The sequence below is a fragment of the Protomyctophum parallelum genome, assembly GCF_964188405.1.
Source record: "Protomyctophum parallelum genome assembly, chromosome: 10".
NCBI lineage: Eukaryota > Metazoa > Chordata > Actinopteri > Myctophiformes > Myctophidae > Protomyctophum > Protomyctophum parallelum.
In genome coordinates this window covers 47,593,656-47,621,578 of record NC_139704.1, presented here as the reverse complement: position 1 = coordinate 47,621,578, position 27,923 = coordinate 47,593,656, and the positions used below count along the sequence as shown (strand labels likewise).

Below are 27,923 nucleotides of genomic sequence, written 5' to 3'. Positions count from 1 at the left end.
AGTAGGAACACTTCATGACCATAGGTGAGAGTAGGAACACTTCATGACCATAGGTGAGAGTAGGAACACTTCATGACCATAGGTGAGAGTAGGAACACTTCATGACCATATAAGTGAGAGTAGGAACACTTCATGACCATATAGGTGAGAGTAGGAACACTTCATGACCATATAGGTGAGAGTAGGAACACTTCATGACCATAGGTGAGAGTAGGAACACTTCATGACCATAGGTGAGAGTAGGAACACTTCATGACCATATAGGTGAGAGTAGGAACACTTCATGACCATATAGGTGAGAGTAGGAACACTTCATGACCATATAGGTGAGAGTAGGAACACTTCATGACCATAGGTGAGAGTAGGAACACTTCATGACCATAGGTGAGAGTAGGAACACTTCATGACCATAGGTGAGAGTAGGAACACTTCATGACCATAGGTGAGAGTAGGAACTCTTCATGACCATATAGGTGAGAGTAGGAACACTTCATGACCATAGGTGAGAGTAGGAACACTTCATGACCATAGGTGAGAGTAGGAACACTTCATGACCATAGGTGAGAGTATAGGAACACTTCATGACCATAGGTGAGAGTAGGAACACTTCATGACCATAGGTGAGAGTAGGAACACGTCATGACCATAGGTGAGAGTAGGAACACTTCATGACCATAAGTGAGAGTAGGAACACTTCATGACCATAAGTGAGAGTAGGAACACTTCATGACCATAATAGGTGAGAGTAGGAACACTTCATGACCATATAGGTGAGAGTAGGAACACTTCATGACCATAGGTGAGAGTATAGGAACACTTCATGACCATAGGTGAGAGTAGGAACACTTCATGACCATAGGTGAGAGTAGGAACACTTCATGACCATAGGTGAGAGTAGGAACACTTCATGACCATAGGTGAGAGTAGGAACACTTCATGACCATAGGTGAGAGTATAGGAACACTTCATGACCATAGGTGAGAGTAGGAACACTTCATGACCATATAGGTGAGAGTAGGAACACTTCATGACCATATGTGAGAGTAGGAACACTTCATGACCATATGTGAGAGTAGGAACACTTCATGACCATAGGTGAGAGTAGGAGCACTTCATGACCATATAGGTGAGAGTAGGAACACTTCATGACCATATGTGAGAGTAGGAACACTTCATGACCATAGGTGAGAGTAGGAACACTTCATGACCATAGGTGAGAGTAGGAACACTTCATGACCATAGGTGAGAATAGGAACACTTCATGACCATAGGTGAGAGTAGGAACACTTCATGACCATAGGTGAGAGTAGGAACACTTCATGACCATAGGTGAGAGTAGGAACACTTCATGACCATAGGTGAGAGTAGGAACACTTCATGACCATATAGGTGAGAGTAGGAACACTTCATGACCATAGGTGAGAGTATAGGAACACTTCATGACCATAGGTGAGAGTAGGAACACTTCATGACCATAGGTGAGAGTAGGAACACTTCATGACCATAGGTGAGAGTAGGAACACTTCATGACCATAGGTGAGAGTAGGAACACTTCATGACCATATAGGTGAGAGTAGGAACACTTCATGACCATAGGTGAGAGTAGGAACACTTCATGACCATATAGGTGAGAGTAGGAACACTTCATGACCATAGGTGAGAGTAGGAACACTTCATGACCATAGGTGAGAGTAGGAACACTTCATGACCATAGGTGAGAGTAGGAACACTTCATGGCCATATAGGTGAAAGTAGGAACACTTCATGACCATAGGTGAGAGTAGGAACACTTCATGACCATATAGGTGAGAGTAGGAACACTTCATGACCATAGGTGAGAGTAGGAACACTTCATGACCATAGGGGAGAGTAGGAACACTTCATGACCATAGGTGAGAGTAGGAACACTTCATGACCATAGGTGAGAGTACGAACACTTCATGACCATAGGTGAGAGTAGGAACACTTCATGACCATAGGTGAGAGTAGGAACACTTCATGACCATAGGTGAGAGTAGGAACACTTCATCACCATAGGTGAGAGTAGGAACACTTCATGACCATAGGTGAGAGTAGGAACACTTCATGACCATATAGGTGAGAGTAGGAACACTTCATGACCATAGGTGAGAGTAGGAACACTTCATGACCATAGGTGAGAGTAGGAACACTTCATGACCATAGGTGAGAGTAGGAACACTTCATGACCATATAGGTGAGAGTAGGAACACTTCATGACCATAGGTGAGAGTAGGAACACTTCATGACCATAGGTGAGAGTAGGAAAGAAGATTGCTCTGTAGACAAAGAGCTTTGCCTTCTGGCTCAACTCTCTTTTCGTCACAACAGTGCGGTACAGCGACTGCAATACCACCCCTGCCGCTCCGATTCCCCGGCTGATCTCCTTCTCCGTCCTCCTCTCACTCGTGAACAAGACCCTGAGATACTTGAACTCCTTCATGGGGTCATTATGCCTCAATGTCATTCTGGATCAAAGGCAGTTGGAGAAAGCTTGGAGCCGGAGGCGTTCCGTTTTCGGGTTGGGCCGTCCCAAACCTCCTGAACAGGATATCAGAGTAACCTCGCCCCTCCAGGGAGGAACGTCATGACATTTGGCACAAAAACGTCCACTTGGACTCCAGGAATGAAATGCTTTGAAGTTAGCTGCTCTCTAAGGTCATAAGGTCAAGGCAAAGACACGGTCATTGAATTCCTTTTAAAGTTCTTCGTTCACTACACTCTGCTACAGTATGAGTCTGGATGCCAATGGAAGCTGTTATTATGGAACCAAATGGACCCTTACAACCAGTGGTGTCATGGTGGTTTTTTACTGGTACCACAGCGTTTTAATAACACCACGTGCGCGCGTGTGCATTTGCGCATCCCATAACACAGCTGATATAGCCTAAGGGCCGATTCATACTCTTATTTTAGAGCCGAATAAAAGTCGGTTCGGCTCTGTAGAGCCTACAATGTGATGTCATTTGGCTCTGTAGAGCCTACAATGTGACGTCATTTGGCTCTGTAGAGCCTACAATGTGACGTCATTTGGCTCTGTAGAGCCTACAATGTGACGTCATTTGGCTCTGTAGAGCCTACAATGTGACGTCATTTGGCTCTGTAGAGCCTACAATGTGACGTCATTTGGCTCTGTAGAGCCTACAATGTGACGTCATTGTAGGTTCGGGGGGTGGATACCGTCCTAAAGTCGTCTCTTCGGTGCTACTGAAAATTTCTGACTAGCCGAAATCATTTGGGCACTACAGCGCCGAAACAGCGGTAAAATAGGAGTATGAATCGGCCCTATGCCTATTGTTAAATAGTGTATGAGAGTTTCAGACACAAACACAAAAGTAGACTCAAAAATAGTCAGACAAACATCTTTACTGCACACTAGTGAAACTACAAAGTTTGCTTTGGATCGAGGCATTCTTGTGTGCAGAACACCACACAGCAGCAGTATAGTCTACTGGAGCCATAGCCTACTGTGTACAGAACACCACACAGCAGCAGTATAGTCTACTGGAGCCATAGCCTACTGTGTACAGAACACCACACAGCAGCAGTATAGCCTACTGGAGCCATAGCCTACTGTGTACAGAACACCACACAGCAGCAGTAACAGTAGCCTACTGGAGCCATAGCCTACTGTGTGCAGAACACCTCACAGCAGCAGTATAGCCTACTGGAGCCATAGCCTACTGTGTACAGAACACCTCACAGCAGCAGTAACAGTAGCCTACTGGAGCCATAGCCTACTGTGTGCAGAACACCTCACAGCAGCAGTATAGCCTACTGGAGCCATAGCCTACTGTGTGCAGAACACCACACAGCAGCAGTATAGCCTACTGGAGCCATAGCCTACTGTGTGCAGAACACCTCACAGCAGCAGTATAGCCTACTGGAGCCATAGCCTACTGTGTGCAGAACACCTCACAGCAGCAGTATAGCCTACTGGAGCCATAGCCTACTGTGTACAGAACACCACACAGCAGCAGTAACAGTAGCCTACTGGAGACATAGCCTACTGTGTACAGAACACCACACAGCAGCAGTATAGCCTACTGGAGCCATAGCCTACTGTGTGCAGAACACCTCACAGCAGCAGTATAGCCTACTGAGACATAGCCTACTGTGTGCAGAACACCACACAGCAGCAGTATAGCCTACTGGAGCCATAGCCTACTGTGTACAGAACACCACACAGCAGCAGTATAGCCTACTGGAGCCATAGCCTACTGTGTACAGAACACCACACAGCAGCAGTATAGCCTACTGGAGCCATAGCCTACTGTGTACAGAACACCACACAGCAGCAGTATAGCCTACTGGAGCCATAGCCTACTGTGTACAGAACACCACACAGCAGCAGTAACAGTAGCCTACTGGAGCCATAGCCTACTGCTGTAAGTGTGCATGCTTACCGTGCGCTCGGCTATAAACAGTTAAAGCTGTCCTGTCACAGCGTGAAAAGAGGAGTTGAGGGGCAATTAGGGGCACTAGATTTGCCCGTAAACCTCAAGTTTAGCAGCCATATATATACAGTAATGTACGGTAATATACAGGTGTGATGGTACGATTGGGTTTGTTGTAAAGTTTAACGGGAGTTTCCTGTAATAAACGCCTCCATGTTCCATGCTTTGTGCAGTGTGTTGTTATGCAAAGTACAGTAGGAGCACGGTGCTTGAGATGTGTGTGTGTGTGTGTGTGTGTGTGTGTGTGTGTGTGTGTGTGTGTGTGTGTGTGTGTGTGTGTGTGTGTGTGTGTGTGTGTGTGTGTGTGTGTGTGTGTGTGTGTGTGTGTGTGTGTGTGTGCGCGCAAACAGAAAATGGTTTGACACAGCATGCAGCAGATGTTCTGCATTGGTGTAGTTGCACGTTCTCGCCAGAGGGAGCCGCTCTTGGCTAGATTTTGGGATGCACTTGAAATGAGGTTATGGGAATGAAACGAGGGCAGAGCACAGAAGACGCACACACGCACACGCACACGCACACACACACACACACACACACACACACACACACACACACACACACACACACACACACACACACACACACACACACACACACACACACACACACACCCCCAGGTGTGCCTCTCACTGAAATAGCTCTCTCCTTAAGTGGAGCATGTTGATGATGCCTGACCTTGATGTGAAAAGCTTGGACTGACCATGCAGGACTCTTTAAGAATCATGTTCTACTTTATCTATTGAAAAATAGCAGATCTACAAGCTCATAGCGCGCCACCGAGTGCCGCGCTCTGAGCTTGTAGGCCTTGCTATTTTTGAGAAATTGTGAAAATGTGGCGCAAATCTATATTCTTTCAGAGCGAACGTTTTTAACTCAAATCTTTGCTTCTGGGGGGGTCCCTGGAACAACATATTTTCAGATGGGGGTCGACGGCCAATGACATATATTTTTGGGGGTCCTTGACATGAAAATGTTTGAGAATGACATAGAAATAGAAACATGGGGTTTTTCAGAAACCTTTGGTCAGATGGGTGGGCTCTGCTGAGTGGTCAGATGGGTGGGCTCTGCTGAGCGGTCAGATGGGTGGGCTCTGCTGAGCGGTCAGATGGGTGGGCTCTGCTGAGTGGTCAGATGGGTGGGCTCTGCTGAGTGGTCAGATGGGTGGGCTCTGCTGAGCGGTCAGATGGGTGGGCTCTGCTGAGTGGTCAGATTACGTGGGCTCTGTTAATTTACAGGCAGGGGGAGGAGCATGTTTATTTTTAATGATCCATGACCAATCGATTGTGTTCTTGGTGGCTTGGATCAATGGAACTGATGTTTGTTAGACATACTAACTAACAGTCCAACAGGCATTAGGCCCTACTAGTCAGACAACACCGTGGCTCCTGACATGCGTGCAGTGTTGTTTTTGGCAGCAAATCTCTATTTTAGTTTAGTCATAGTCTTTGGACTGAAACTTAATTTAGTTTTAGTCACCTGGAATGTCTTGGTGTTAGTCTAGTTTTAGTCGACTAAATGTCATAAGATTTTAGTCGACTAAATCTACAGTTGATTTAGTCGACTAAAATGTATTTTGGCGGGTCTTGATGCCGTCGTAATGAGTGTTTTTACACTTGCTGAAAATAGCTGATCTACAAGCTCACAACGCGTCGCAACGTAGTCGACGAACATTCTCCGTCTTAGTTTTAGTCGACGAAAACAACACTGCATGCGTGGCAGGTTAAGGTGACATCACATTATCATCCCCTCCCCTAACCCCCCTCTCTCTCTCTCTCTCTCCTTCCTCTCCAGGTTGGACGTGCGGCGCTGCGTGCGCTAGCTAGCTAGCGAAGCCAAGCGTATAAACGAGTCGGGAGGAGGAGGACGACGACGGCTACGCAGCCCAGCAGGTGAACCAAACGAGGTCGGCCAGCAGGGGGCGTCGTGGTTGGAGGGGGGAGCAGAGATGTCGGTGGCCGCCGAACACAACATGGAGCACATGGAGATCCAGCAGCAGTACAGCAGCGACGGCGGCGTCAACAACCGCTGGGACACGGAGGACTGGGACAACGAGAACAGCTCCGCCAGGCTGTTCGAACGCTCCCGCATCAAGGCCCTGGCAGGTAGATAAACGACACACTCACTGCTCTGAATCAAAGGCTCTCGCAGGTAGATAAACGACACACTCACTGCTCCGAATCAAAGGCCCTCGCAGGTAGATAACCCATTCACTGCTCTGAATCAAGGCCCTGGCAGGTAGATAAACGACACACTCACTGCTCCGAATCAAAGGCCCTCGCAGGTAGATAACCCATTCACTGCTCTGAATCAAGGCCCTGGCAGGTAGATAACCCATTCTGACCTGAGATCAGATTCATACGAGGTTTCCACTGGACACACACATTGGTCTGATGAACCCCATTCTGATCTGAGATCAGATTCTAAAAAATGTCAGTTGTTCTTCGATTTTTCAAAAAATAGCAGATCTACAAGCTCACAATATTAAATATTAAGATATTGAAGTTAAATCTGTCTTGCCTATAAGCCTGCAGTGCAGTGCATTGACATTCAGCATGGACAGAATTATTGTAATTTTTTAATAATTGGTACAGTAAAGAAATGAAACACAAACACACATGCGCGCACACACGCGCGCGCACACACGCGCGCGCACACACACACACACACACACACACACACACACACACACACACACACACACACACACACACACACACACACACACACACACACACACACACACACACACACACACACACACACACACACACACACACACACACACACACACACACACACAGTATTATGACGGCTCCTCCACATTGAGGTTCCCACCTGGCAATCAGCTGGATTGGGATTAGATTGCTAGATCTGAACGAGACCCTTCCTTCCTTCGTCCGTTAAGGAGATCCGGGGGGGGGTGTGGGATTTACATGTAATCGATCAAGGCTAAGGAGGGGGTGTGTGTGTGTGTGCGTGCGTGCACACGTGTGTGTGTGCATGTGTGCGTGTGTGCACGCGTGTGTAATCCTATATCTCCTGCCTAGCGGTCTTGGTCTTCTAGCTGCTAGTGCAGTCAGTGTCCCACTTCACTGAATAATTCACACCACGGTTAAATATGTAGGAACAGAGTGGTGGGTACATGCCCGCCCGCGCGCGTGTGTGTGTGTGTGTGTGTGTGTCTGCGTGCATGTGTTTGTGTGTGCTCGCGTGTGTGTGAGTGCTTCTTCCCTGCTAGCTGTCTGCTGTCTTCCAGGTTGTTAATAAAGTTCAGCTGAAGGTTGGTTGGTTAATGACCCACGGTACGTAACAGGGTTTATTTTTGGGGCGGCTGAACGGCTAGAGAGAGAGACCCGACGGCCTGGGGAAGGAAGCATCAAGTCCCCCCCCCCCTCCCCCCGGGCATTGTGTTCGAGGTGTCCCTGACCTGACCAGTGTCGGACAAAAGGATAATGCTCAAGGAAATACTCCATCCATCCATCCATCCCTCTTCAACCGCTTATCCGTAGTCGGGTCACCGGGGGCAACAACTCCACCAGAGTAAATCCTCAAACTCAAGTATTGCTGCAGTACAAATTAATTAACAAGTACATTGAAATGTTCAGGAAAATGGACATCTTGTACATTAGTATCGGTATCCAACACACACACACACACACACACACACACTTGAGCCCTCAGCTGGGTGAAGCTGAAAAGTGACTTTCCCCCCTATGGGATGAAGTAAGTAGGTCTAATTATTATCATGGCTTTATCTGCAGGGGTTCTTTATCTGCAGGGGTTCTTTATCTGCAGGGGTTCTCAAAGTGAACCCTTGGGGGTTCCTTGAGAGGGGTTTCAAATGAACAGGTGTGCAACTCTGAGTGTTATGGGGCAAATATAAAGTTATAGAGAAACATCTGTCTCTGTCTCTCTCTGTGTCTCTATGTCTCTGTCTGTCTGTCTCTGTCTCTGTCTCTCTCTCTGTCTCTCTCTGTCTGTCTCTGTCTCTGTCTCTCTCTCTGTCTCTGTCTCTCTCTGTCTGTCTCTGTGTCTCTCTGTCTCTCTCTGTGTCTCTCTGTCTCTCTCTGTGTCTCTGTGTCTCTGTCTCTCTCTCTCTCTCTGTCTCTGTCTCTGTCTCTGTCTCTGTCTCTCTCTCTCTCTCTCTCTCTCTCTCTCTCTCTCTCTCTCTCTCTCTCTCTCTCTCTCTCTCTCTCTCTCTCTCTCTGTGTCTCTGTCTCTCTCTCTGTCTCTGTCTCTCTCTCTCTCTCTCTCTCTCTCTCTCTCTGTCTCTCTGTCTCTCTGTCTCTCTGTCTCTGTCTCTCTGTCTCTCTCTCTCTCTCTCTCTCTCTCTCTCTCTCTCTCTCTCTCTCTCTCTCTCTCTCTCTCTCTCTCTCTCTCTCTCTCGCTGTGTTAACGGCAGTGTTGCTGCCAGGTCAGGTGACTGTGACACGGAGTGATGACATCACTATCATGACAGTGACATTTAGTTCATTTAGAAGAGAATGTAGAACACACACACACACACACACACACACACACACACACACACACACACACACACACACACACACACACACACACACACACACACACGCCAAGTCTCTTTGTATGAATCACAATTTCCTGATTCCTGAACTCCACTCCCTTTCCTCTGAGCTTCATCCTGTGTGTGTGCGCGTGTGTGTGTGTGTGTGTGTGTGCGCGCGTGCGCATGTTGTAGTGACCAGGTGTGTAGCGTCTCCTTACGATACGCCCCGAAATACAAAACCGCTGATCGCCATGGTGACGTTTATCTCCTCTGTGTGTGTGTGTGTGTGTGTGTGTGAGACAGAGCTGGGGGGTTTCACTGTGAGAGAGAGAGTGGGAGGCCTGCCATTTTGCTTTGGTTCAGTAAAGTGAAGATATGTGTAGTGTTCTTGTGTTCTTGTATAGCTGCCATTTTCAGCATGCAACCAAACATAACATGACTGGTCTTTTAGTTCTACTGGGCCTCTTAAACCGCAATAACATTTTTGTCTAGTTTATACAAGATATTGTCAATATATTTAGTCCTAGTTTTAGTCATCAAGACTCATCATAGCTTAGTTTTTATTTTGTTTTAGTCAGTGAAAAAAAGGAGTCGACGAACCTCTTTCGGCAGTTTTTTCGACAAAATGTACACTATAGCCTACTGTAGTTCAGTGGTTCTCTAGTGAGGTCCAGAGGGGTGAAACTACCCTTTAAAAGAGAAACCGGTGGATCGCTTCCAAGCCAGTCTCACATCTCCTAGTGGTCAGCACACATTGATTGATGAGACAATCAGCTAAATGCTAGCTTTGAAACGTTAGTTTGAATCAGCTAAATGCTAGCTTTGAAACGTTAGTTTGAATCAGCTAAATGCTAGCTTTGAAACGTTAGTTTGAATCAGCTAAATGCTAGCTTTGAAACGTTAGTTTGAATCAGCTAAATGCTTGCTTTGAAACGTTAGTTTGAATCAGCTAAATGCTAGCTTTGAAACGTTAGTTTGAATCAGCTAAATGCTAGCTTTGAAACGTTCGTTTGAATCAGCTAAATGCTAGCTTTGAAACGTTAGTTTGAATCAGCTAAATGCTAGCTTTGAAACGTTAGTTTGAATCAGCTAAATGCTAGCTTTTGAAATGTTCGTTTGAATCAGCTAAATGCTAGCTTTGAAACGTTAGTTTGAATCAGCTAAATGCTAGCTTTGAAACGTTAGTTTGAATCAGCTAAATGCTAGCTTTGAAAACCTCTCTTCAAATGAAAGCCTCCGTTACTGAACAAACACTTTATAGCATTGACTACTGTTACTGAACAAGCACACTATATCAATGACTACTGAACAATCACTTTATACTAGCGATGCTTATGACCTGAACATAGAGCAATTTAACACTGTTACTGAACACACACTCTATAGCAGTGATTACGACCAGACCATGAACACCATGAAATGATTACTTACTATCACAATATAAGAGCTATTTCGTATTTTTTAAAACTATGACAAAAAATGGTTTGACTACCTTATTTCACTGACAAAAACTAAACAAAAAACTAGGGCTATGGACTAAATATATTGACCATTTCGCCAACAAATAAAAACTAGACCAATGTTAGGGAGGGACTAGTATAGAGAAGAGATCCAGTAGAAGTAAAAGGCAAGTCGTTTTATGTTTGGTTGTGAGCAGGTGCTACGAAAATAGCCGATCTACAAGCTCACTTGTAGATCTGTTATTTTCGGCGCACAGCCGAGTATAAACCGGGCATTTCAACACCTTCACGTTTGGCCAAAATACATTTAAGGGCCGATTCATACTCCTATTTTACCGCTGTTTCGGCGCTGTAGTGCCGAAATGATTTCGGCTCGTCAGAATTTTTCAGTAGCACCGAAGAGCCGACTTTAGGACCCCCCCCCCCCCCCCCCCCCGAACCTCAAATGACGTCAAATTGTAGGCTCTACAGCGCCGAACCCACTTTTATTCGGCTCTAAAATAGGAGTATGAATCGGCCCTTAGTCGACTAAATCAACTGTAGATTAAGTGAACTAAAACTGAGCTAAAACATTTCAGAAGGCCAAAATATAACTAAATGTAATTTTATTGAAAAGATTACTAAATGTAAATGTGCTCTCAAGATCAACACCGCACTGTATTATGATGATGCAGCATTAAGGTATCAATTCAGGAAGAAAACCAAGTAGAAATATGGAGAGACTCGAGGTTTACAAGATACAAGCGAGGTTATTGGATGAATAATTGATGAGTGATGAATGTTTAATGCGTGTATTGATCGCTGATTGGCTGCGGACTCGGCCTTGTTTGCTGCTTCTGGTAACGGTGACCTCCAACCAGCCCAGAATAGATCTCTGCTTGGATTCAAGTTCTCCGTCTCCGTCGCCTCCACTGGTTTCAGTCCTTTGGATTCTGGACATGCATTTCTTCTATTTAAGTATTTAACCCATTTTGGGGGCGGGAACCCCTTTTGGTGTTTTAAACATTATGTTATAATTTAGCTATTGGAAAATAGGAAGATCTACACGCTTGTAGGTCTGCTATTTTTGAAAAATCGTGAAAATGTGTTTTTTTTGTGGTCGTATAGTGACTACATCTGTCATTAAAAAATGACTTAGTTTTATGCATCGCAGGTGTGAATGAATGACGCTAAACCACCCCCTCTCATGTAATATTGCTTAAATGTTTAACTTGTACTAATTTCTCAAGATTTTGTGGAAATAGCAGAGCTACAAGCTCTCAACGCAGTGATTAAACTGTTCTGTTTTGGGTCGATAACCATCCAGACACTTTGAGATCTGTTCTGCTGGGTCGATAACCATTAACCACTTTGAGATCTGTTGGGTCAGTATAGCCAACACCCTACAGCCATGGGCCAGGAAACCCCCTACTGCGTGTGTGCACGCACGCACGCACGCACGCACACACACACGCACACACGCACGCACGCACCACACACGCACGCACGCACGCACGCACGCACGCACGCACGCACACACACACCGTCACACACACACAATGAAAACGCACACAGGAACACACACCAACATTCCCGACATTCCTGCATCTGTTCTTCAGGACAGGAAGTGAGACACACATACTTCCGCGCCTGGGGGTTGTGTGCGTGTGTGTGTGTGTGTGTGTGTGAGAGAGAGAGCGTGCACAAGTGTGCGTGCGTGCGTGAAGGGGTGTGGCGCTGGTTTGGAAAGGCTCAGACAAAGTGAAAGTAGGCAGACTTTGTCCTCTACTGTATCTGTCTCTCTCTCTCTTTCTCTCTTTGATTGATTACTTTATTAACAGATTGCAGAAAATAAAGACGTAAAGTACAGTTCAATACACGGTCTGCTAAGAGGGTTTACAACCCAAGAAAGCACTTTATAGGCTTGTTTCCATTGGGGTCCATCATGTTCAATTAGCCCTCCGCTAAACCCCACCCCCCAAAAAGCGATTGGCCAATCCAAGTATTTTAGCAACTGTTGCTATGCAGGTCAAGCTTTCGCCTGCACCTCAGAGCTTTCAGTGTTATTTTGCATGGCTGTGTTGTTGAACACATACACAGCTTAACGTTAACACTGACCCACCCAGGTGTTGGCAATAATACTAATGACCGTACTCTTACCGTGCAACATGAAAACTCCTGTCGGGCGGTCGCTAAAAGTTCATTTCTACCTTTTGTCATGTCCTCGTATTTCTAGTTTATTTAAATAATGTCATGCACATTTTGCCCAGTGCATACTGTAGCCTATACTGTACTGCAGGCCTGGTGGACTAGATTTAGAAGACATTTTGAAGGTTTTGCAGTCTGAAATGATCCATTATTTATATGGAGAAATCCCATCATTTAACATTTAGCATCTCAATGGGGGAGAAGGACAGCTTGCTCCGTCTCCTCGCTGCTAACGTAGCCCATTGGACAAGGAGGGGTTGGGGTATTTCACTGCTAACGTGCCCATTGGATAAGGAGTGGTTGGGGTATTTCACTGCTAACGTGCCCATTGGATAAGGAGGGGTTGGGGTATTTCACTGCTAACGTGCCCATTGGATAAGGGCGGGTTGAGGGTATTTCATTTTAAACACAAGAGAACAACTTTTTGTATAGAATCTGTCTCAGGTCTTCTTAACCCTTCAAACCCCGGATATATTTCTACTGGCAAAAAAGAGATTTCAACCCATTACTACTGCTTTGTACTACTAGTACTTCGCAGACGGGGAAATATGTAAAGGAAAAAAAGATTTATGCAAGTTTTATGCACATTTTATAATAATTATTTTACTTTATGTCAGCCATTGTAGGGAGTCCAGGACCTGTGTGGATCTTGGTTACGTCATTCCTCGTTGTGTTGGCAGCACAGTATACCCATGGCTATGTTTGAGCCCAATTAGGGTGTGTGTGTGTGTGTGTGTTACACATGTGATGTACAGTAGAGGAACTCGGTGGAAGGTCTCCAGAAAGCTGCTGTGAAATTCACCACCTCGACGTCACATTGTTGAGAGAACCAAACTCTGTGACTCTGTACTGACCCTGCCTGTCTGTCTTCCTGCCTGTCTGTCTGCCTGCCTGTCTGTCTGCCCGTCGGTCTGTCAGTGTTGTTTTTGGCAGCAAATTTTCGATTTTATTTTTAGTTTTGAATAGTTTTCATTTAGTTTCAGTCACATTTTAGTCACCTGGAATGTTTTAGATTTAGTCGACTAAATATCACAAGATTTTAGTCTACTAAATCTACAGGTGATTTGTCGACTAAAATGTATTTTGAGGGCCTTGATGCCGTCGTAATGACTGTTTTTACACTTGCTGAAAATAGCAGATCTGCTATTTTCAACATGCAAGTGTAAAATGACTTCTACTGGATCTCTTGTCCACTATAGTTCCTTCCTAACATCTTTGTCGACGAAATCGTCAGTATATTTAGTCTTAGTTTTAGTCACCATAGCTTAGTTTTCATTTAGTTTCCATTTAGTTTTCGTCAGTGGAAAAAGGTAGTCTTAGTTTTAGTCGACGAAAACAACACTGCTTGTCTGTCTGCGGCAGTATATTTTGCATATAGTTGGAAGACGATCTGTGTTTCGCACACCACACGCCTCGCGTCTGATTTCTTCGCCGTGCGACGGAGGATGGATGGATACGGGTTAACACCCTGAGTGGCGTAAACGGAGTTATCCGTCCTATCAAATAGTTCCGCTCAGCGCCCAGGGCGGAGATGAATCATTTCATAACCGAGCGCACCGCTCCACAGGCTGGGAGCGCCTGTTGGGGCAACATTGATGTCATTTCCGGTTAGTGGATGAGATTGAAAATCTTAAAAACATGAATAACTCTTGATCTAAATCAATGCTTCCAAAGATGATGTTTTTGACGTCCCATTGTTAATGCAATCTGTCGGTGAGCACTTATAACACAGTTAAACAAAATAATGAGACAGACACAATTCAGAGTTTCAGAGTATTGGAATAGAATGTATTCGAATACGGAGACAGTAGTGAAGCGTTACAATGGAACACCATGTACTGACTCAACACATCTCAGTCAGACTTCAGCTTAAATACATTACTACCCCCCCTCAGGGGTAGGTGGGTCCTAACACATGCCAATGAAAAGACCACACAAGTCACAGGTCAAATGTCAGTGGGGACAGAAAACAGCTTCTCATGGTTCGGTTTATGATGTCCTTAAATGTACAACTTAGGTCTTCCACATTTCCTTGACACCATCGCGGCCCCGTCGCTGCCGGTGTTGTCGATCCCCTCGGGGGGGGGGGGGGGGTGTTTTGGCTATATCTAGCTACTTCTAGCTACTTCCAAGATGGCGCCGTGCCACCTTGAAATAGGCCCTGAAGCTGCAAATGGCTGGGCGCCCTGATTTAATGGTCCTAAATACCCCCGGGGCGTTCGTTCTGGGTGTTAAAAGGTTGCCGTCTGTAATGTTATGACCCGGTGTTCGGTGTTTTAGAGAAGTTATTAAATAATGACATCAGGAAACTACAGTTTTCGACCTGTCCAGAGAAGAAGGGAATATTTGACCTCATTGTCAGCTCTGTATAGCAGTGGCCGGCAAACTGTGTTCTTCTGGATCGGACCATAGTGAAGAAACACGGGGAACGAGGTTGGATATGAACAGTTGGTTCCCATGTAAGAATGAAGGCATGTGGAGGGGGGGGGGGGGGGGAGGTGTGAGGGGGTGAGACTTGGGGGTGTGGCGTGTGGTTGGTTGGTATGAATGGTGCGTGTGGTATGACGACAGGGTTGGCCCCCTGGGGTGGGGGAGAACCACGAGGAGACCTTATGATATGATGGAGAACACATCGGGGCTCTCATGACCCCACCGACCACACAGACTGGAGATGTGATAAACAAACGCACACAGACAAGGGGCTGTGTTTCCTCCCCTCTCTGTCGGACGGAAACCTCATGCAGAACTTTAACCCATTCTGACCTGAGATCAGATTCATAACGAGGTTTCCACTGGACACACACTGGTCTGATTAACCCATTCTGACCTGAGATCAGATTCTAAAAATGTCAGTCGTTCTTCGATATTTCTAAAAATAGCAGATCTACAAGCTCGTAGCGCGCCACAGAGTGGCGCGCTACGAGCTTGTAGATCTGCTATTTTTCAATAGCTAAAGCATAACACGATGCTAACACCAAAATGCGTTCCCGTTCAGAATGGGATAACTTCTCAGGGTTCAGATTCCAAGACGGCAAAAGTATAGCAGATCTACAAGCTTGAAACTAGGGCTGCAACTAACGATTATTTTCATAAACGATTCATCGATTCATCGGATTATGACACTTATTTACAGTAGCTATCACCTTAAAGGTATATTCAGTGATTTCACTCAAAAAACCTTAGGTTTCGTTTTTGGCTGTGGGACCCAGCCTTTCGTCCAATCAGGATATAGTCAAAAACGAAACCTAAGGTTTTTTGACCCCCAGGGGTTAACTGGGGACAGGGAGGAACTCCTTATATGGTCAGCACACTCTATAGTAGGGAGGATTATCACAACAAAACAAAATAAGTGATATTTGAATTAAGTGAAATCACTGAATATACCTTTAACATATATTTTAGGTTATGTTCTAACTAACAAAAATAGAATTCATCCAAACATTAATTTGATTAGCTGCTGATTAGGCTGCTATTCAAATAAAAGACAAACAAATTTTAAATTCATTAAAGCAACTCATGGTGTCTTTAGGCTTATTCTGACTGCATATACATTTGATTAAAGAATAGCTATAATGTGTCAGTCTAGAGAAGGAACAGTACTCTTCTGAACTCAAATAGGTCATTTAAAAATACATATTCCATCCATATGTTTTGTTCTTTCCTGATACTATAACCGTCATATTTTACTTTGCAGTCGCTACTGTGCAACTATCATCAGATTGTAAGGGAAGAGAGATGGATCACTCCTCTTTAGTTTAGTCACACACTTAACACTGGGAAAACTATGGTTAAAAACTATGGTTAAAAACTATGGTTAAAAACTATGGTTAAAAACTATGGTTAAAAACTATGGTTAAGTGGGAAATCACATATGATAAACTGCAAAAAACTCAAGAGATTAGTTGCCGATTTACTAAATTAGTTGACAACTAATTGAATAATCGATTCGATTACGATTCATCGATTAATCGTTGCAACGCGTCGCTTCGCGCCGCGTTTCGAGCTTGTAGATCTACATTGTAACTTGTAGATCTGCTACTTGTGATGCTGTTGTGTGACGCTGTTGTAGGACCAAAGTATAGCACGTTAATTTTCAGAAAACAAAAAAAACACAAAAATGTTGAAACAAAAAGACGAGCGGTTTCTGCTCGACAACAACAGTGATTTAATGTCATGTTGTTTTGTGTTTTTCTTTCATGAATTGATTCTCTTCATGGTGGAAAAAAGTATATCCCGGACTTCATGTTGTTGCCAAACTGTGATATCAGTTCATCTATATGACATCTATATATTATACATTTCTATCCCACGGTTTGTGTAACTCTTTTCTTTTCACCCGGTGCTTGAAGGAAGGTGATATCCTGAGCGCTATACTCCCCCCTCTGCCCACCTGGGGAGAGCCCTGAACTGAGCTCATTCATGCTTCCTTCAATGCGTGAGGAGTGAGCGCGGCTGCTTCTTGTAACCATTCATATTTGATGAATTGAACAAGGTGGGCCCTCTTGTAAACAAGTGTAGCGCTTAATTGGGTCGTCCACTCACAGTTAACAGTCTTTGTATTGAGTTTGTGCTTGAAATGTATACTGTAATTCTGCAAACTGTTAATACATGTTTCAATCAATCAAAAACCAGATACACCTCGAAATGAACCGGCCCCCACGTTATCAGATGTAGAAAGATCAATTTATCTCTGATTATTTTCCCAATTTTTTGGTCAAATCTAGCTTTATTCAACGGCCCATGACTAAAGAACCGCTGATTACATCGGTTGCAAGTTGTATTTTCCGGGTGAAAGACCAGTTGATCGTCCTCCTCCTCCATACAGTCTGTTTACATCTGGTTCACGTCTCGGGTCCCTTCAAAATAACACCGGAGAATGACAGAAATATTCCTGAATACTTGGCAGTTAACGTGTCAACTATGACATTATGTGGATCTCGGGATCCACTTAGAAACCGCCTGCTTGTGACTGACACGGCGATGACATAATGACCTCATCTGTGATGCATTATGTATGTGTTTCATATGTAAATGACAAAGTAAAACATGGTAAATTATTGAACAGAGGTGCTTTTGTGGCCTGTTGTGAGAACGCATTAAGAGTGTGTTGTTGATCGCTGCTGCGGTTGGAGAGATTAGCTCCAGACACACGCATGCACACACGCGCACGCGCACACACACACACACACACACACGCACACCCCGCAAGCTATGTTGTCTTGGTAATCACTTTTCTAGTCCAACAGCTGTTACAGTTTGTTTGTGACCGTTGTCGTGGTTACGAGCGGTGTTAACGGGCCTTGAACGTTGTTTCAGAATGATCAGTTTTCATCAGTGATCAAAGGAGTCGGTATCCTTCTGTACAACATCTGTACTTTATCCTTTATCCTTCTGTTCAACATCTGTACTTTATCCTTTATCCTTTATCCTTCTGTTCAACATCTGTACTTTATCCTTTATCCTTCTGTTCAACATCTGTACTTTATCCTTTATCCTTCTGTTCAACATCTGTACTTTATCCTTTATCCTTTATCCTTCTGTTCAACATCTGTACTTTATCCTTTATCCTTCTGTACAACATCTGTAGGCCTACTTTATCAACACTTTGATAATTAGGCCTAATGTTACTGTCCTAACTAGTCGATATCCTATCTGTACTTTATCAACACTTTGATAATTAGGCCTAATGTTGGCGTCGATGGAGCGCCTCAGTCCCGCCCCCTTTCATGACGACGACAGGCCCAGGAAATATTCCCCCATTCATTTTCCCCATAGACGTTTCAAAAAGTATTTATTTAAAGACCTTTAAAGTCTCGTACAAATCCACCTCGGATGGTGACGACTCATGACAATGAACACAATCTTTTGGGCCCAAACAAATAATTAGTAAGACAAAAAAAAATCTGATTTTACAGGGGGGGCAGTTTTGAATTGCAGCCGTCCGTAGGTGCCCTTTGAGAGCGGTTTTGAAGGAGTCAAGGGATCTGCATGTCTTAATGACTGTTGGTAGGGCGAAAAGTATTTAGTCCCTTGTTTGTGGCGAATCTGAGTTGTACATGTTTCGTTGCACTCCCTCTGGTGTTGTGGGTGTGGACTTGGTTAACATTAAGGAGGTATCTGTGGATTTTTAACTGCTTTCAAATTAGTTTGGAGTTTTGGAATTCTTTAAAAAAACCATTATGGGTCACAGAATCACGACTCCAGTAAAAAGCCTGTTTTTTTTTTTTTCCTACATAGAAAAATGTAGGAATAATAACGGAAAACGATGTCACATGAACGATGGCATGCGTAGCAAACAACAACTAAAATCACACCTGTGTGAAGTGAGGGGCGCTCCTATCATCGTACATCATCATGATGCAACATGTGGATCTGCTCGTCCACACACATGACATTCTCCTTTCCATTGTCAACGGGCATTTAACCCATTCTGACCTGAGATCAGATTCTAAAAATGTCTTCTACATCCTGACCGTTTTCCATTCTGACCCGAGATCAGATTCTAAAAATGTCTTCTACATCCTGACAGTTTTCCATTCTGACCTGAGATCAGATTCTAAAAATGTCTTCTACATCCTGACAGTTTTCCATTCTGACCTGAGATCAGATTCTAAAAATGTCTTCTATATCCTGACAGTTTTCCATTCTGACCTGAGATCGTTCTTCGATTTTTCAAAAATAGCAGATCTACAAGCTCGTAGCGCGCCACTCGGTGGCGCGCTACGAGCTTGTAGATCTGCTATTTTTCAATAGCTAAACTAATGCTAACACCAAAACAGGTTCCTGCGCAAAATGGGTTAATGTTTGCGTTTCCACAAAGCTCATTTGTCCAGACACATGGCGACCCTCAAAAACATGTTTAGGTTGTAATATTTGCAGTGTTTCTGCGCGTCTGTTCCCCCCCCCCTCTACACTCTCACAGTAACAATACAACAGAAAAACACCCAGGATCTGAAACTGTGCGCCTTTTGTCTGGAAGTCCAAAAAACAACGGCATTTTTCTGCCTCCCACTGGTGTGTGTGTGTGTGTGTGACTGTGTGTGTGTGTGTGTGTGTGTGTGTGTGTGTGTGTCAGGAAAAGACCATCATGGTGATGTCCGGGATGTTTGGACGTCCTGTTTATGACGGATGGTTCGGTCCTTCTCACCCCCCTCCCTCCCCCCTCCCCCCCCCCCCCCCCCCCTCCCCACTCCCCCCCCCCCCCCCTGTCCTGGTGTGGACTTGGTTCAGTCCATTCCCTCCTCCGCTCTACATTTCCTCTCTCTCTCTCTCCCTCTCCTCTGCTGCCCCGCCCGTTATGCTAATGAGGCTGTGACATCACCGCTGTGAATGGATAGGCTGTGTGTGTGTGGTTGGGCTGAGAGGGAGGTGTGGTTTCCATGCTGCTTGCCCCTCCCCCCCGCCACACGGCTCCCGTGTGTGTGTGTGTGTGTGTGTGTGTGTGTGTGTGTGTGTGTGTGTGTGTGTGTGTGTGTGTGTGTGTGTAATGAAAGGTGTATAGTGTCTGCCAGACATTCGACACACGGCGGGGAGCTTGCGCGCGCACGCATGTGCACACACACACACACACACACACTCTCACACACACACACACACACACTGCTTTCACTCTCTCTCTCTCTCTCTCTGTGTCCCAGAGCTCATTTCTCTTCCTCGGGGCTGACGTGCTCACTCGGAGCGTTTCTCTCTCTCTCTCTCTCTCTCTCTCTCGCTCCACCTTTTCATTGTCTGAAGCGCGCTCTGTGACAGCAGGAAATGTGAGGGGACGACCACCGCGGGCCAAGGAGAGAAGGGGCGAGAGATAACGTAGATGGATGGAAGAAAGAGAGGGAGAAAGAGAGAGAGAGAGAGAGAGAGAGAAAGCATGATGCTGCGTCTGTGTTTTGCTGAGTAAGTGAATTCACTGTTACTAGAGAGAGAGAGAGAGAGGTAGAGAGAGGGAGACTCCTACTCGTCTCCTGTACATTCTGTCGTCTTGGGGACCCCAGCAGGGAGAGAGACAGAGAGAGAGAGGCAGGGAGAGAGACAGAGAGAGGCAGGGAGAGAGACAGAGAGACAGAGAGAGAGAGGCAGGGAGGGAGAGAGGGAGTACATGTGTTTGTTGCTCTGCGCTGCAGCCCAGCGTTGATCTTGGAAACTCTCCCCTTGCTGCTGCTGCCTTGCTGCAGAGGAACAGAGCTGATCTGATCCGTTTGGACCTTCTCAGAGGAACAGAGCTGATCTGATCTGCTTGGACCTTCTCAGAGGAACAGAGCTGTTCTGATCTGTTTGGACCTTCTCCGAGGAACAGAGCTGATCTGATCTGCTCGGAGACTCCTGGACCTTCTTCTCTTCTCTTCTGGGAAGGAACGGCTGGCCGGGCAGCCCACGGAGGAGGAAGGAACCCCTGCTCCGTATACCGGAGAACTTTTTTTTTAAAAGATCTGCATTCTAATCGTGAGGAAGAGGACTCTATGAGATCCCACACGGCTCTGTGTTGAACCCACTACTGCTGGTTCCTGTCGGGTGGTTCTGTAATTCTGTTCTTTTGAGGGAGGATCTACTCTATACTTTTCTTTGGTGTTTTTTTTTCACATCATGGATCTTCAAGTTCAAACCTCCAGCGCTGTTGGCCTCCCGGGGCCCCTCTCGTCGTCCCCCGGGCTTCCCCTCTCGTCCCCGGGGTCCGACTACCTCCCCTCGTCCCCGTCCCACCACAGCCCCGGCCGAGGCCACAGCCCCACAGGCCGAGGCCACAGCCCCAGCAGGAGCCCCGTGCGAGGGGCCAGCCCGGGGCCCGCGTTCAACTACAACATGCTGGAGGGGAGGTTCAAACAGCTGCAAGGTAAGACAGGACAGACAGATACAGACAGACAGATACAGACAGACAGACAGATAGAGTTTACAGACAGACAGACGGATACAGAGTTTACAGACAGACGGACATTCTTTGAGAGTTCTTGTTTTCTTTTACCGTCCTCTACGGCGGGTCATTTTAAACACACATCTCTACCTGGGTGTGCATGTCATCATTGTCATGATGGAAGCCCACGCCCCTTTGTGACACTTGTGAAACGTTGTAAAGTGTTTTCTAAACGCTTCCGAAATGTTCTATAAAGCTTTCTGAACATTTCTAAACATTTCTAAACGGCGAGAGAAGGTGCAGTTTTCCCTTGTCTTGACAAAGACCTGTGTAGGGTAGCAGCTTCTTTGCTCTAGTGTCGGGTGTCGGACGCGAGATGAAGGTCTTTCCGTCGGAGCTTTTCTGAGATATATTTTCAAATCTTTTCAGTATATTCGGTGTTTATTTAGTTTATATTTATTGCAGCGATGGGCCGAGATCGAGGTTGATTTCATCGTTTAGATAAAGAAAACCGGCTTTAATTACTAAACGGTCCTTGTGAGTTGAGTTGTGACCTGTCCTTCTCAAGGCTATACCAACCATGCTGGACGTCATGTTTTACGCTGAAGCTAGGCTACTCTCACAGATGCAATGCTTAACGTTTTTGGTGTGTGTGTCTGTGCCCGTGTGTGCGTGCGTGCATGCGTGTGTGTGCGCGCGTGTGTGTGTGCGTGCGTGTGTGTGTGTGTGTGTCTGGAGCTAATCTCACAAACCGCAGGACGGATGAGCAACACATTTGTTATGCGTGCTCCCAGCAGGCCACAGAAACACCTTCATTCATCTAGTTTCTACATATCGGTGCTGTCGAACATGAAACCTCTCATCTCCGCCTTCTATCTTCTAGTTAGTTTCATCTAGTTTCTACATATCGGTGCTGTCGAACATGAAACCTCTCATCTCCGCCTTCTATCTTCTAGTTAGTTTCATCTAGTTTCTACATATCGGTGCTGTCGAACATGAAACCTCTCATCTCCGCCTTCTATCTTCTAGTTAGTTTAATCTAGTTTCTACATATCGGTGCTGTCGAACATGAAACCTCTCATCTCCGCCTTCTATCTTCTAGTTAGTTTCATCTAGTTTCTACATATCGGTGCTGTCGAACATGAAACCTCTCATCTCCGCCTTCTATCTTCTAGTTAGTTTCATCTAGTTTCTACATATCGGTGCTGTCGAACATGAAACCTCTCATCTCCGCCTTCTATCTTCTAGTTAGTTTCATCTAGTTTCTACATATCGGTGCTGTCGAACATGAAACCTCTCATCTCCGCCTTCTATCTTCTAGTTTTTTAGTTTCATCTAGTTTCTACATATCGGTGCTGTCGAACATGAAACCTCTCATCTCCGCCTTCTATCTTCTAGTTAGTTTAATCTAGTTTCTACATATCGGTGCTGTCGGACATGAAACCTCTCATCTCCGCCTTCTATCTTCTAGTTAGTTTAATCTAGTTTCTACATATCGGTGCTGTCGGACATGAAACCTCTCATCTCCGCCTTCTATCTTCTAGTTTTTGTGTTTTTATCGTAAAGCAACGCCCTACTCGATCCATAGACTGTAAGAAATATGGACAAAGTGTTCCGCGGGTCTAACATGAACGTAAAATGAAGCCTGTCAGTCCTTTTTATTGTAAGTCGCCATCTTTCTAGATCCGTTTTAGCCCAGCTGGCCCATTGGCTGGCCCAGACAACGAGGCGGGACTTCCCCCCCTTCTTCTCCGTTGGTTTTTATTTTGACTCGAGTGGGAGGGGAATCCCGATCATAGACTGTAACGGTAGCCACGCCCCTCAGAACATACGCGACTTTATGGTCATTTGTTTTATAAATGGGACCATACTTTTCCAAAAAGAATATTATGACATTAGAAATGAGACTTTAAACCAGTTACTGGAAGCAGAAAGTCTTCATGACCATGTTTATTAAGGTAATACAGTCTAGGTGAAGTTGGGCCCAAATACATGGACTTCTATGGGGCTATGGGTTTTTCTGGGCCCAATGACAGACAGCGCCACAACAGGCCATTAGATGAACTTTCAGGAAATCCCGATTTCCTCAGTGGCTTCACAAAATATCTGTCTGACTGACTGCCCCCTGACTCGATCACACTGCAGCCGTAACACAAAAGTATATATCAGATCTACAAGCTCGAAACGTGGCTCGAAGTCACGCGTTCTGAGCTTGTAGATCTGCTACTTTTCAGGCTTTTGAATTTTAATCTTGTAAAGTAACAGTTTTGAACATAGGGTGTTCCATCCGACAGACGGTTATGTTTTATACTTTTTGAAATGTTTGAATGCAACGGTTAAATAGAAGCCGACGAGGCTGTGATGTCATCACACTGTAACATTACATACAGAATGCATCACGGATTAGATAATGATGTCATAGATGTGTGTCAGTCGTGGATGAGTGATGTCACAAGCAGGACCAGAGATCCACATAATGTCCAGAGTTAGTCAGGAAAACAATTAGTTTAGTAAAGATCGTGTTATTTAGAGGAAGGAATATTATCCACACTCCCGGCTATAGTTTCTTAGGAACATGTTAATATTGAGCAAACAAACACAGCAGCAGTCTACCTAGAGAAGTACTCTCTAGGTAAACATAAGGAACTACTGAAGAATGTGGATATTCCTTTTCTCTATGTATCCCATGGCTAGTATAAGAGACCATACTCCTTAAGACTCCCCCTGAGTAGGCCTGGGCCGTGGCTCAGTGGTCCAGGCACCTTGGCTGGTAATCCAGTCTGGCAGTGTGGCCGTGGGTTCGACTCCCGATCCCGACGGCCTTTACTGCATGTCTTCCCCCCCCCCCCCCATCTCTCTCCCCATGTCCGGTCAGCCTACTGTCTGTCCCTCCATAAAATATATAAAATAATGGCGAAAGCCAAAAGAAAACATAAAAAGAAGAAGAAAAAAAAGACTCCCCCTGAGTAGAGCGCAGCTCCTTCTAATGTTTTGAGAGTCGTCCAAGATGGTGTTATTACAATATAACTTATATAATCTGTATGGTATGGAGTATGTTATTTCAAAACAATTTATTGTAGGACAACCAGTGGTTTACCAGAGCATGACCAGATCATTGCATGAAGCTCAAAATGCAATATATCCTCTATCAGCTCAGCAGTGGACGTTTGGCGGACGCACTTTAGTGGGTAGAAGGTCACCCGGTTCTCCTCCTGTGCCGCACCCCTGTTCACATGTCAGTGTAAGTGTCACTGAGCTTCTGTGTGGAGTTGGCATGTTCTCCCCGTGTCCCCTAGGGTAGGTATACCCTCACATGTTCTCCCCGTGTCCCCTAGGGTAGGTACCCTCACATGTTCTCCCCGTGTCCCCTAGGGTAGGTATACCCTCACATGTTCTCCCCGTGTCCCCTAGGGTAGGTACCCTCACATGTTCTCCCCGTGTCCCCTAGGGTAGGTATACCCTCACATGTTCTCCCCGTGTCCCCTAGGGTAGGTACCCTCACATGTTCTCCCCGTGTCCCCTAGGGTTGGTATACCCTCACATGTTCTCCCCGTGTCCCCTAGGGTAGGTACCCTCACATGTTCTCCCCGTGTCCCCTAGGGTAGGTACCCTCACATGTTCTCCCCGTGTCCCCTAGGGTAGGTATACCCTCACATGTTCTCCCTGTGTCCCCTAGGGTAGGTACCCTCACATGTTCTCCCTGTGTCCCCTAGGGTAGGTACCCTCACATGTTCTCCCCGTGTCCCCTAGGGTAGGTACCCTCACATGTTCTCCCCCCGTGTCCCCTAGGGTAGGTACCCTCACATGTTCTCCCCGTGTCCCCTAGGGTAGGTACCCTCACATGTTCTCCCTGTGTCCCCTAGGGTAGGTATACCCTCACATGTTCTCCCCGTGTCCCCTAGGGTAGGTACCCTCACATGTTCTCCCCGTGTCCCCTAGGGTAGGTACCCTCACATGTTCTCCCCCCGTGTCCCCTAGGGTAGGTACCCTCACATGTTCTTCCCGTGTCCCCTAGGGTAGGTACCCTTACATGTTCTCCCCGTGTCCCCTAGGGTAGGTACCCTCACATGTTCTCCCCGTGTCCCCTAGGGTAGGTACCCTCACATGTTCTCCCCGTGTCCCCTAGGGTAGGTATACCCTCACATGTTCTCCCCGTGTCCCCTAGGGTAGGTATACCCTCACATGTTCTCCCCGTGTCCCCTAGGGTAGGTACCCTCACATGTTCTCCCCGTGTCCCCTAGGGTAGGTACCCTCACATGTTCTCCCCGTGTCCCCTAGGGTAGGCACCCTCACAAAAAATACCAGTAATCCTGGTCTCTAAACTACCTCCCCCTGGCCAGCCTGATGGAGGGGAAAGGAACTGGTTGGAATAACGTGTTCCTTCCACGCGCTACGTCCAACCGGGGAAACTCTCCCCTGTCAGGTGTAAAGGAGCAGCTTGGACTCCTCATGCATAGCAAGAGGCATGAGGTCAGTCCGCTGCCCCCCCTCTCCCCTCTGCCATGTTGGCAGAGGAAGTGTACTGTACTGCCCAGGATTACATTAGATAATTGACACTAGGTGAAAAAAACGGGTAACAAAATCGTGGGGAAAAAAAAGAAGTGTCACTGAGCGAGATAAGCATCTCAGGGTCTGTGGCAGACAGACAGGTCTTCTCTGTGGCAGACAGACAGGTCTTCTCTGTGGCAGACAGACAGGTCTTCTCTGTGGGAAAGGTTTAATTTTCTTTTTTTAGAAACCTGGTTCCAACCGTTCAACCACATGTAGTATCCTTATTATGGGCTGAACATTTGGCTAAAATAGCCGATCTACAAGCTCTTACAGCGCATACACAACTTGCTGTGTGTAAGCTTGGGTGTGAGACCAGCTATTTTAGCCAAAGACGTTAGAGAGAGAGAGAGAGAGATGGGGAGAGAGGGAGGGAGGGAGAGAGCTGTATGTTTGAATAGTTAATTACCCTCTGGCTGCTAATTTTCCTAAAACCACCTCGTCTAAAAGTAGCTGCTCTCGGTACACATGACGGGCCTCAGTGAGGTCATGAGACTCCAACGTTGTCTTTGTTCAGAGACATGACTTCTCATCTGAAGTGTGAGCAATTAGAAGAACGACAGCATGGATTCATTCACTCAGATCTGCTACTTGGAAGCCTCCGTTTCTCATGTGGCCGCTGTCGGCCGGGCAGAAACCACTTATCTCCATATTTTAACTTTTGTGTTGATCCGTACCTTAACCCATTCTGACCTGAGATCAGATTTTAAAAGATGTCGTCTTTTCTACATCCTGACAGTTTTCTGAAAAAGCTATGTTTCTATGTCTTGTCCTTCGATTTTTCAAAAATAGCAGACCTACAAGCTCTTAGCGCGCCACTCGGTGGCGCGCTATGAGCTTGTAGATCTGCTGTTTTTAAATAGCTAAAGCATAACGTAATGCTAACACCAAAAGGGGTTCCCGCCTAAGAAAACCTTAAACATACTTTATTTAGATGTCTTGTAATAACAATCTGCATTGTTCTTGGAACTCAGCTTGTGTATTCTGTCCGCCATGACGGATTCGTTCCAGCTTATAGCAATGGGAGAGCATCTCGTTGAAACATGGAGAATTGGAGACTTCCGGTTTAACGGTAATGCATTTTTTGGCAGCAACCATACCTGCCTTAAGTCTGGTGTTAGGGAAGGGTTCCTTGTCTCATTAACGTTCTACTTAATCACACTACAGCCTTACACACACAAGTATGAAAAGTAGCAGGTCTACAAGGTTGAAAGGCTTTTCTCTCTGTCTTAGGTTGTGACCAGGCTTTTGTCTCTGTCTTAGGTTGTGACCAGGCTTTTCTCTGTCTTAGGTTGTGACCAGGCTTTTCTCTCTGTCTTAGGTTGTGACCAGGCTTTTCTCTCTGTCTTAGGTTGTGACCTGAAGGCTTTTCTCTCTGTCTTAGGTTGTGACCTGAAGGCTTTTCTCTCTGTCATAGGTTGTGACCAGGCTTTTCTCTCTGTCTTAGGTTGTGACCAGGCTTTTCTCTCTGTCTTAGGTTGTGACCAGGCTTTTCTCTCTGTCTTAGGTTGTGACCTGAAGGCTTTTCTCTCTGCCTTAGGTTGTGACCAGGCTTTTCTCTCTGTCTTAGGTTGTGACCAGGCTTTTCTCTCTGCCTTAGGTTGTGACCAGGCTTTTCTCTCTGTCTTAGGTTGTGACCTGAAGGCTTTTCTCTCTGTCTTAGGTTGTGACCAGGCTTTTCTCTCTGTCTTAGGTTGTGACCAGGCTTTTCTCTCTGTCTTAGGTTGTGACCTGAAGGCTTTTCTCTCTGCCTTAGGTTGTGACCAGGCTTTTCTCTCTGTCTTAGGTTGTGACCAGGCTTTTCTCTCTGCCTTAGGTTGTGACCAGGCTTTTCTCTCTGTCTTAGGTTGTGACCTGAAGGCTTTTCTCTCTGTCTTAGGTTGTGACCTGAAGGCTTTTCT

The 27,923-nt window shown here is 45.8% G+C and overlaps 1 protein-coding gene across 10 annotated transcripts in view; it reads left to right on the top strand.

Moving 5' to 3' along the window:
• The window catches only part of LOC310866085 (spectrin beta chain, non-erythrocytic 1-like), a 231,690-nt gene that overhangs the window by 58,262 nt on the left and 145,505 nt on the right, over positions 1-27,923 (top strand). For 5 of the 10 annotated variants that reach the window (XM_083775394.1, XM_083775393.1, XM_083775395.1 and 2 more), the window contains exon 1: positions 21,157-21,456. In XM_083775394.1, coding sequence (XP_083631520.1) covers positions 21,210-21,456 — 247 coding nt within the window. In that variant the 5' untranslated portion in view covers positions 21,157-21,209. Of the gene's footprint in view, positions 1-6,266; positions 6,578-6,788; positions 6,798-21,155; positions 21,457-27,923 lie in introns of those variants that run through there. The other 5 variants (XM_083775398.1, XM_083775399.1, XM_083775396.1 and 2 more) reach the window with 3 other exon arrangements.